This window comes from Giraffa tippelskirchi, chromosome 1 (assembly GCF_054371585.1).
Source record: "Giraffa tippelskirchi isolate mGirTip1 chromosome 1, T2T-mGirTip1v1.2.pri, whole genome shotgun sequence".
Taxonomy (NCBI): domain Eukaryota; kingdom Metazoa; phylum Chordata; class Mammalia; order Artiodactyla; family Giraffidae; genus Giraffa; species Giraffa tippelskirchi.
Window position 1 is genome coordinate 479,097 of NC_137275.1, and position 9,364 is coordinate 488,460.

Genomic DNA, 9,364 nt, shown 5'->3' on the forward strand with positions numbered 1-9,364 from the left:
CCACCCCCACGCTCCCCGTGTGCTCACCCCGGGCCCCGGTCTCCCAGCCCCCATGCTCACCATGTGCACAACGCCCGTCACACCCACCACCTCCAGCAGCCCGTCGTCCATGCGCGGCTTCTCGAACCTCGAGTCGCTGTCGGAGCCCCACAGGTCAGCCCCTGAGCCCCAGCTACACAAGAGGGAAGAACACACAGATCAGAAGGAGGCTGGGCAGCAGGACTGGGCCGGAGCCCCGTGCGTGGGCTCACGCAAGTCAGAAGGAGGCTGGGCAGGAGGGCGGGGGCCGCGTGGGCACCTGGGGATGTTGATGAAGATGAGCCCCTCAATGCTGGGCAGCTCCACCTCCTGCTGCTCCACCTGCAGCCGGAGGGCCCTGTGCAGGCCGCGGGAGTGGCTGATCTTCTGCAGCCCGACCCGCACGTACACGCCCTTGTTGTGGAACCTGGTGGGGGACTCAGCGTCAGGAGGAGCCCCAGCCCCCGGTCACCGCTGGTGAGCCCCCAGGAAGTTCTGGGCAGCCCCGCCCCACCCTTGCGCCCTGACCTGCTGGTGAACTTGCCAGGCTCCTCCTCCCGCGCCTGGTGGAAGTCCAGGCTCAGCTCTGCGTCGATGCCGATCCCACAGTAGTTACTCATCTGCACGATCTGAGGACAGGACGTGTCTCCCTTGGCCCCTGTCGACCCCTAGGGGCTCCCCGCCTCCCGCGAGGCCAGCACCCGTGTCCCTGCTCTCAGCTGCCCATCCGCCTGGGGACAGCACTCGCAGCGACGCCAGGGCGTGGCCTGGATGAGGACAAACTGCCACCCACCGGGCAACACACCTTTGCCCAGGCACGCGGTACCTTGGGGGGCTCTGCGTCTGCCTCGCTGTTCTCCCCGCCAGCAGCCTCGTGAGCGTCCAGCAGGATGGTCCAGCGGTCCACAAGCACGGCGTCCGCCTCGTCCACTGACAGCAGCACGGAGAACGGGTCCTCTCCGCTGTAGCCCGCCCCCCAACGGAGGACCCGGCCCAGGTCGTTCCCTGGGAACCGGCAAGACAGGCTGACTCCACACCCCGCCCCCGCCGCGCCGGCCCCCACCCCACAACCGGCCGGCGATCCCACCTGTGCCCAGGGGCAGGATGGCTACAGCAGGCTCCGGGCAGGCCAGGCAGCGCCGCATGTCCTCCAAGGCGGCGAGCACCCAGCCCACGGAGCCGTCGCCGCCGCACACGAGCACCCGGAAGCAGGGCATCTGGGAGAACACGTGGAACCTGGCGGCAGGAGGCGGGGCGTGTCCGGGCGCGGGCACGGGCACGGGCGAGAGGGGCGCGGCCGACCCGGGGTGAGGGGAGGGCGCACTCGAGGGCCCCGTCCCGCCCCGCCCCTCCAGGCGTGCTCACCCGGGCAGCGGCCCCCCGTTGGTCAGCTCGAAGACCTGGTGGGGGTTGAGCAGCTTCCGGAAACTGCAGAGCAGGTCGCGGCCCTTGAGCCCTCCACTCCTGGGGTTCACAAACACGAGCAGGGGGCGGCAGTCTGGGGCCAGCTTCGTGTGCTGACGGATGCGGGCTGCGTCAGGGGGCGCGGGACGGCCCCGGGGGAAGCCGGGCCCCCCCCACCGCTCCGCCGGGCAGCGGCCGCCCCCGACGCGCGGTCCGCCCCCGACGCTGGTCTGGGGCCGGCCTTCCCTGGGAGGGAGGCCACGCGGCCACCCCACCTCACCACTGGCCTCTTGGGCCACCTCCCGCGGTAAAGAGGGCACCCGCAGACCGCTGGCCAACAGGCAGGGAAGGTGCCTGGGGCCCTGAACCGCTGGCCACGGCACCCCCGCCATGACGTGTCTTCAGGCCCCACCCACCGCCCAGCGCACGGTGCCCAGGGTCCAGGCCGGAAGCCCACCGGGACTGCCCGGCAGTTGGGAAGGGCACCCGGGCGCACAGGGCGGCCCCATGCCTCACTCCAGTGACGGGTGAAGGCCCTCCCCACACACAACGGCAGAGAGGGAGCAGGGGTCCCCCCTGGTGGGGGGGGGGCTGGGTCTCCGCACGGTGGGGGTGGGGGCCTGGGGTCTTACACGGTGGGGGGGGCAGGGGTCCCCCCTTGTGGAGGTGGGGGCCTGGGGTCCCCGCCATGGGGGCTGCTGGCAGACGATAGACAGATGGGCACAGACTCCATGGGCAGTGGCAGCACACGGGCTGGGCCGCAGCTCGAGGCCAAGGGTGCGTGTGAGCCCCTGGGCAGGGCGGCCTGCGGTCAGCACTCACCTGCTTGCCGGGGCAGGCAGCTGGCAGGAGAGAGGGCCAGCAGGACCCACCAGTCTCTGGCCACAGGGCGGGCGGAGGACCCGGGCCTGCCAACGCCGCGCCCTTGTCTGGATGGTTGGCCAGGGCAGCAGAGACCGCAAGGTGTGGCCCCCCCAGCCACAGCCTGAGCTCTTTCTGCTGTAATTCTGCTTGACCTGAGCTAGGTCAGGGGCCACAGACACCCTTGGTGATGGGAGGCGCCCTTGGCAGCCAGCAGTGCTGAGAACCAGAGGTGCGACCAGGGCACGGAGCACAGGGCAGGGTCCGGGGCCCTGCGGGGACTTCGGGACAGCCTGGGGAGTCGGGGAGCATCACCTACTGAGGAGGCCCACGGTGCAAGCAGGGGTCCAGGGGCCTCCTGGGCAGGGAGAGTGGGGCCAGCGCCCACGACCCCACCAGGGCTGCCCGCGCAATCACACACGTGGCAGGCTGAGGACGTGTGCCCTGCAGAGCAGGCCAGCGGGGTCAGACCTCGGCCCCTCCCGAGGAGTGAGCTGGCCTTGCAGCAGACGCTTGGACTTTGCTCCAACAGCCCAAGATAAAGACAGACCAGTGTGGGTGCCACACCCCCAGGCCCTCCCCGGCGCCACTCACCAGCACCTCTGGGAGAACCAGGGCGGTCAGCGGCCGGCCGCGCACAGCCGTGTCCCTGACCAACAGGTACAGCCGCTCGGCCTCCGCGAAGCAGGCCACGTCTAGCACCACGGCACCTGGGGCAGAGGGGCAGTGAGCTCGGGTGCCTGGCTGAAGGTCCTGACTCCCAGTGTCTTGGGCCAGGGCCCCAGCTGCGGGGGAATGACCCCGGTTCTGCGTGTGCGTGACTCCTTCCCCTGGGGGAGGCCTTCAAGGACAGCAAGGCTCAGAGACGGGAGATGCTGGGCGGATGGAGCGAGGCTACCGGAGGTGGGGTGGGGCAGGCACGCCCGAGGGCCCAGGGGAGCCAGAGGATGCTGGGAGCCGCTGTCGGCCCCCAGAGGGGACACGGGCCCCACGACACTGTCCTCCTGCCGGGGAGATCTAAAGTTTCCCAGGATAAACGCTGGAACCCGCGAGCAGGACAGGCTGTGGCGAGAACATTCTCTGAACCTCAGTCACATTTTAGCAAAAGCACCACAGCTTCGAGCCAGGAAACAAACACCAAGGGTTCCCCTACCCCCCGGGCTCCTAGTGAGGTGAAGCCAGGGGGCGGGGCTGCCCCACCTGCTCCGGGGGTGACCTTTGACCAAACCTGATCACAGTCTGCGGGTGGCTCACCTTGGGCAGAGTAGACATGGCTCACAGACACCAGGGCAGCTGCAAAGATGGGGGGCTGTGATTGGACGCCGAAGACCTGCCCCCAGGCCCGTGGGCCTGTGGCCACTCAGCCTCCCAGACCAGAAAGCTCACACCCCCCAAAAGGGAAGCTCACTCTCCCAGAAGTCCCCCCTACTTCAGGCACGGGGCACCCCCCAGGGCCCAGATCAGGAGGCTCAGAAACTCTCCAGAGGAAGTAACAGGCCCTGGGCCTCAGACGTGCGGACAGAGATCCTCTTGTCGGGAACCGGTTTGGCACATGACTGGGGGGGTGGGGAGCAGGAGGGCCCTGCCTTGGCACCGCAGCCCCCAGGACCCCCTCAGGACTCCTGGCCTGCCCCCCTCCCCTGGCCAGGTGCCCCGCCAGCCCAGGGAGTGACAGCCCAGGCAGGTGCACCTTTGCTGGCGACAGCCTCATCCAGCAAACTGCGGTACTCCTGGGGGGACAGGCCCGGCGGCAGGCCGCCCACAAAGAGAGAGACACGCGGGGCCACCACTCTGCTTTCAGCCACGTAGAACCGCGTCTGGCTCATCTGCCGCAGGGATGTCTGCAGGGAGGGGACACCCCCACCCGCTCCATCCATAGGGGGCCAAAGGGAAGACGTCCCAGGCCAAGCACCCCCAAAACAGGAAAGGACAGGAGAGGAGGGACTGCGGGCCAGGACGGTCAGCTGCTGGCCAGTGTGGACTTGGTGTTCTAAGGGCAGACTCCCTGTCTACAAGGGACAGGCCGTGCCCAAAGGCCAGCAGCTCCCCGGGGGCCAGTGGCCACACCCACTGACCTGCCGGATCTCATGAAGTCGGTCAAGCAAGGGTTCCTCGTCGGCCAGCACCGTGCGCTGGACTGCAGGGTTGACAGACACCACTGTTAGCCCCAGACACCATGGCCACCTCCACAACCAGGTGTCCTGGAGCCCCTGGGCAGACGTGGTCAGGGTATGGGCTACAGGCTGCCCCCTCACCTTGTCTGCTGCCCATGAGCACCTCCACCAGCTGGAAGCCCTCAAGCCCCTCGGCCTGTGGGGGTACAGTTCAGGGTATCAGGCCTGGACGGGACCCCGCCATCCCAAGACTTTGGCAGGGCAGGCACGGGGCGGGGCGGGAACACACCTGGCGTCCAAGCAGCGGGAGGACCTCCAGCACCACGCTGCGGGCAGTGCTCTGCGGGGTCACACGGATGGACACGTAGGCCACGCCCACCCTGCGGGGACACGCTCAGGAGCTGGGGAGGCACAGCCCGCGCGCTCCGCCCTCCCCCCGCCCCCAGCCCTGTTGGGACCTGGTCTCACTTGAGCCAGGCCGGGTAGATCTTCAGGATCTCCTGGGTGCGGGGCAGAGCGCGGAGGACCCAGGCCTCGGGAGCCGCTCTGCCACCCTCCTCCTCGGCAGGCCCGGCGCTCCGGACCTTTCCAGAGGCCGCGGTGTCGCCAAGCTGCGCAGGCGCGGGGAGAGCCTGCAGCTGGAAGCCCTGAGGGTCCTCGGGGATGTAGTAAGCCCGCAGAGCCGCCTCCTGGGAGAGGGGGGCAAAGGTGCGGCCTGCCGGGACCAGGCCCGTGGCTCCCCGCGGTCCCCCCGGCCGGGCCCCCTCTTACCAGCACCTCCTGGCTCCGGGCCAGGCGCGGGACGGTGACCGCACGAAAGTGGTTTCGCTGCATCGCGTCGCTGCCGTCAAAGATCTTCAGAGTCTGCTTGCCTGGGCCGCAGGGGAGTGCGTGCAAGTCCGTGGAGTGAGGGCCGGACGGGGGAGCGGGGCCCGGGGTGGGGGAGCGGGCACAGCGACGGGCACTTACCGGACTCAGGCGCCCCCACCTCTCGGCCCGGGCCGACGGGGACGCTGCCGTCGGTGCGGTCCTCCCCGTCCCCTGCGGGAGCGTCACAGCCGGCCTCAGTCAAGGCCCGGCCCCGCGCCGGCCGCCCCTCCCCGCCGCCCTGCTCACCCGGCTCCGGCGCCGCGCTCTCGGGGATCCGAAAGCAGTGCATCTTGCTGAAGTTTCGGGACAGGAGGCGCACGCACGCGGGGGGCAAGATCAGGGTGCGCAGGCGCCCGAAAGTGCACTCGGGGGCGAGCGCCGCGGAGCAGACCGAGTGGGCCTGCAGGGGAGCGGACGCGGCTCGAGCGCGGGGCTCTGGCGCAGGCCAGGCGGACCCACACCGAGCGCCCCCAACCAGAGACCTGAGTCTCCCCGTACCCCCAAGGGCCGGAAGGCAGCGCGATCCAGACGAGCTGTGCCCAAGACCCAGGACCCCGTCCGGCGGCACCGCCGAGGCCCCGCCCCGTCGGGGCCCCGCCCACGCGCCCACCTGGACGCCGCACCACTCGCAGCGCACGCCGGCCGGCACGTCCGAGGAGCCGCACGTCTTCCGGCAGAGCTCGCAGCGCGCGCCCGACGGCAAGGTCCCCTCCCGCCAGTGGTGGAGGTGCGCGTCCTGCGGAGAGCGCCGTCAGCGGTTCGTCCGGCCGCCCGCTCCCCGGCCTCCCCCAGGCCCCGCGCACTCACGGGGTCGCGGTGCCCGTCCTGGTGGCACTGGCGGCAGTCGCTGCAGGCGAAGGGCACACAGTCGGGGTGAACGTGCAGCTCACACACTGGAGGGCGGGCAGGGTTAGGGGGCCTCTGGTCGCTGCCCACCGACCCTGCCTGCCCCCTGCTCGGGCCTGGGTCTGCCCCTCCCCGGACCTCACTTTCCTGAATGTTTGGGGGCCCGTGGTGAGACAGGAGCACCCCCGACCCACTCCCCCGACCCCGGCAGTATGGGAACCAGCTTCTCTGCGTCTCTCCCGCCCAGCCCACCACTGCACGCAGGAAGCGGCCCTGCGATGCCCCGCACCCACCTCCCTGCCCCCCCCCAGAGCTACGGCCCGACTGCAGGGGGGCGGGGCCGCCCGGGCCGCGGAGACCAGGCCCCTGGGGCGGGGCCCCGCGGGATCGTGGCGGTACCTTCGCAGCGGAGGCCCGGCGCCTCCAGGCCCTTCCGGCACACGGAGCAGAACCTGCGCTTGTAGAGCCCCCGGGGGCCGAAGCAGTGGGCCACCGGGACCTGGGAGGGGCAGAGCTTGGCCTCAGCCTGGGGCCTAAGGTCTGGCGCCTGGGTCCCCAGGCCCCCCTTCCTCTCTGCCCAGGGAGCTGCCATCACCAGCCCTGGCCTCCTGCCTCTGTGCCCCTCCATGCTCCCAGGGGATCCTGCTGGGGACCACCCGGCATGCCGACTCCTCTGTTCCTTGTGCGGGACTGACTCGGGGCAGCCACAGGGCGTGACCTCAGACAGCCCCTTCTGCAGCTCAGGCCCAGCTGGCCTGGCCCAGGCCTGACCCAGCTGCACAGGTGCTGGCCACCCCCCAGACCTGTTCCTCTTGCTGATACATTTGGGGCCAGCCGGATCGAGTACAGCTGGCGGGAAGCCCAGCCACAGGCTGCTGGGTACCAAAGACCCTGGAGAAGACAGGGTCAGAACCCTGGGGAAGGGAGGCCCCCTGCTGCCCTGGGAGGGGCTCGCAGACAGAGATGCAGCCCAAGGGGGCGCTCCCAGCCCGGCCCCCCCACAGGAGCCGGGCCCCCAGACCCTCTGCGCCCTCCCCGAGCTCCATACGCACGCGGACCAGGCTGGGAGCCACGCTCGTGCAGGGGGTCTTCACGTGCTTCAGGCACTTCTCGTGGGACATGAAGTTGCAGACTGTAGGAGTGAGAGCCCCATGAGTTGGCCCCAGTCCTGCCCAGGAATCAACAGACCCCAGGGCTTGGCATGGCATGCGGGAAGGAGGCCACGGCGAGTGGGACCACCAAGGGCTGTGCTAGGGTGCCAGCACCCCGCGCCAGGGCAGACAGCTTATCAGTGGGCCCACCCTCCCAGACCTTCCTGAGCCTAACCCTGGCCGTCAGGGTAGGGAGAGAGCATGGAGACAGCCTGGTCCTCAGCCCACCCCCGCGAGCTGAGGGAGGAGCAGCTTGGTGGTTCTGGCCATCCGGGATGACCATGTGCTCTGGTGTCCTGAGCAAGCCCTGTCCACTCCCCCCCCCGCCCCTGCCCACACACACAGGCCCAGCTCCTTCCAGTCTCCACTGGTGGCGGGTAGGCAAGCGGGCACTTGGCCAGCTCCTGCATCTCTGCCTGCTCCTAGACCAGCTTCTCCAGGGACACCCTTCCCTTGCTCCCCACTACTGCATACACCCCTAATTACCCCTCCCACACACGAGGTGCCTGCCCGGACCAGAGCCAGTCTGACAGACCAGGATGCCCTGCTCCTGACGGCAGCTGGCCCTGCCCAGAGAGGTAGATGGTCCCGAGGCTCCAAAGGCATGAGCTGTACTCACAAGGCCCACGGGGGCAACAAGGGGGCACCCTCCATCCTGGGGAGGGCACCCTCCATCCTGCAGAGGCATGCAGCAGGGTGAGGCGCCCACCTGGCACAGCCTCAGAAGGCGGCAGCTCTGGACAGGTGGCGCTCAGCTTCCTCCTCTGGCCCGCAGAGAGAGCCCCTGCTCCCCACACATCCTGGGTGCCCCCTGGCAGGGGAAGGCGGTCTTCCTCCCACACCCTTGCCAGGCCTCTCTGCGTGCCGAAGTCACCAGCTCACCCTCCAGAGCTGGGGAGAGTGTCTTCACATCACCCCCATTGCCCTTGCCTGAGCTCCTTTGCCTCTCAGACCTAGCACCCACCGGCTGGAGGTCTGACCTGTGAGGGGGACCGGCCACTTCCCTGGCAGCTCCTCCACACAGACCCAGCCCAACATCCTCAGCACACCAGGCCCCAGGCTCCTCAGTCCACAGAGCCACGAGCCTGTCTCCCTGGGCAGGGCAAAGGCTCCCCGCCCTGTCCCGTCCCCCGCGGAGACGCGTGTGTCAGCGGCCCAGGAGCCGGAGGACAGAGGGCCTCCCCGCCCGACCAGGCCCGCTTGGCGGCTGGGCTGGGGCCCTGTCGGGGCACGTCACACTCGGGGTGGCAGGCCTGGCCAGCTCCCTGGAAGTCTGAGCCTGGGCAGCCCTGTGGGCACCAGCACACACCCAGGAGAGAACAGACCAGCACCAGCCCCGGGGAGCTAGTGGCCCAGGCCAGCCCTGCCTGGCCACGCTGCTGGCCCTTGCACCTGCCCTGGGTTGGCTGGCCTCGTCCCCAGTCACTGCACCGGCCCTGCGCGGCTGCCGCGCTCTTCCCTCACCGGGTTCCAAACCAGGTGAGGACGCCCAGGGAGCGGTTCTTTCCCTCACCGTCCTGGGGAGGGGCCGCGGCCGCTTGACGCCCCCAGACCCCGCGAGGACCTGGTCCTCACCGCCTCCGCCGGGAGGTCTGGGCCTGGCACGCTCCTTCACCTAGGGCACAGGGCTCTGTAGCGGGGAGGCCCCTTCTGGAAGTGCAGAGAGCAGGGGCTGGGGTCCGAGGTGGGGTCGCGGGCGCTCACCGTCACACAGGATGCCGGCCAGCCCCCAGATGAAATCGGAGCAGAGGTGGCAGAAGGTGGGCTTGGTAAGCGTCACCTTCCTGAAGCTGTGACTCGGCGCGGCGGGCCCTGGGGGCCTGGCGCTCGACCGCTCCGGCCCCGACCCCGGCCCGGACCCCGGTCCCGACCGCGAGCGGCTTCCGGCGCCCAGCTCGGGACTGGAGGTCGGGCTGTCCGGGCGCGGGGAGCCGCCGCCAAGCCAGCCTCGGGCCCCGGGCTCGGCCGCCGCCGCCATCCCCGGCCAGGGCGGCCCGAGCCCCGGGGGCGGACGACTGCAGGTTGCGTGCTGTGGGCAAGCGGGGCTGCTGTCCCCGCGGTCCCCGCGGTCCGCGCCGGGCTTCCGACTGTGCCCGCGCT

General features: G+C 70.2%; 1 protein-coding gene across 3 annotated transcripts in view; it reads right to left on the reverse strand.

Moving 5' to 3' along the window:
- The window catches only part of DGKQ (diacylglycerol kinase theta), a 13,071-nt gene extending 3,707 nt beyond the window's left edge, over positions 1 to 9,364 (reverse strand). Inside the window, exons 1-21 of one of the 3 annotated variants that reach the window (XM_081577394.1) lie at positions 8,969 to 9,364; positions 7,166 to 7,245; positions 6,513 to 6,612; positions 6,075 to 6,160; positions 5,878 to 6,003; positions 5,514 to 5,667; positions 5,367 to 5,438; positions 5,169 to 5,269; positions 4,866 to 5,044; positions 4,687 to 4,777; positions 4,539 to 4,593; positions 4,359 to 4,420; positions 3,974 to 4,124; positions 3,538 to 3,576; positions 2,878 to 2,993; positions 1,384 to 1,535; positions 1,106 to 1,254; positions 845 to 1,023; positions 547 to 647; positions 299 to 445; positions 61 to 172 (exon numbers count right to left, since the gene is read on the reverse strand). In XM_081577394.1, coding sequence (XP_081433520.1) covers positions 61 to 172; positions 299 to 445; positions 547 to 647; positions 845 to 1,023; positions 1,106 to 1,254; positions 1,384 to 1,535; positions 2,878 to 2,993; positions 3,538 to 3,576; positions 3,974 to 4,124; positions 4,359 to 4,420; positions 4,539 to 4,593; positions 4,687 to 4,777; positions 4,866 to 5,044; positions 5,169 to 5,269; positions 5,367 to 5,438; positions 5,514 to 5,667; positions 5,878 to 6,003; positions 6,075 to 6,160; positions 6,513 to 6,612; positions 7,166 to 7,245; positions 8,969 to 9,242 — 2,526 coding nt within the window. In that variant the 5' untranslated portion in view covers positions 9,243 to 9,364. Of the gene's footprint in view, positions 1 to 60; positions 173 to 298; positions 446 to 546; positions 648 to 844; positions 1,024 to 1,105; positions 1,255 to 1,383; positions 1,536 to 2,877; positions 2,994 to 3,537; positions 3,577 to 3,973; positions 4,125 to 4,358; positions 4,421 to 4,538; positions 4,594 to 4,686; positions 4,778 to 4,865; positions 5,087 to 5,168; positions 5,270 to 5,366; positions 5,668 to 5,877; positions 6,004 to 6,074; positions 6,161 to 6,512; positions 6,613 to 7,165; positions 7,246 to 8,968 lie in introns of all 3 variants that reach the window. The other 2 variants (XM_081577383.1, XM_081577372.1) reach the window with 2 other exon arrangements.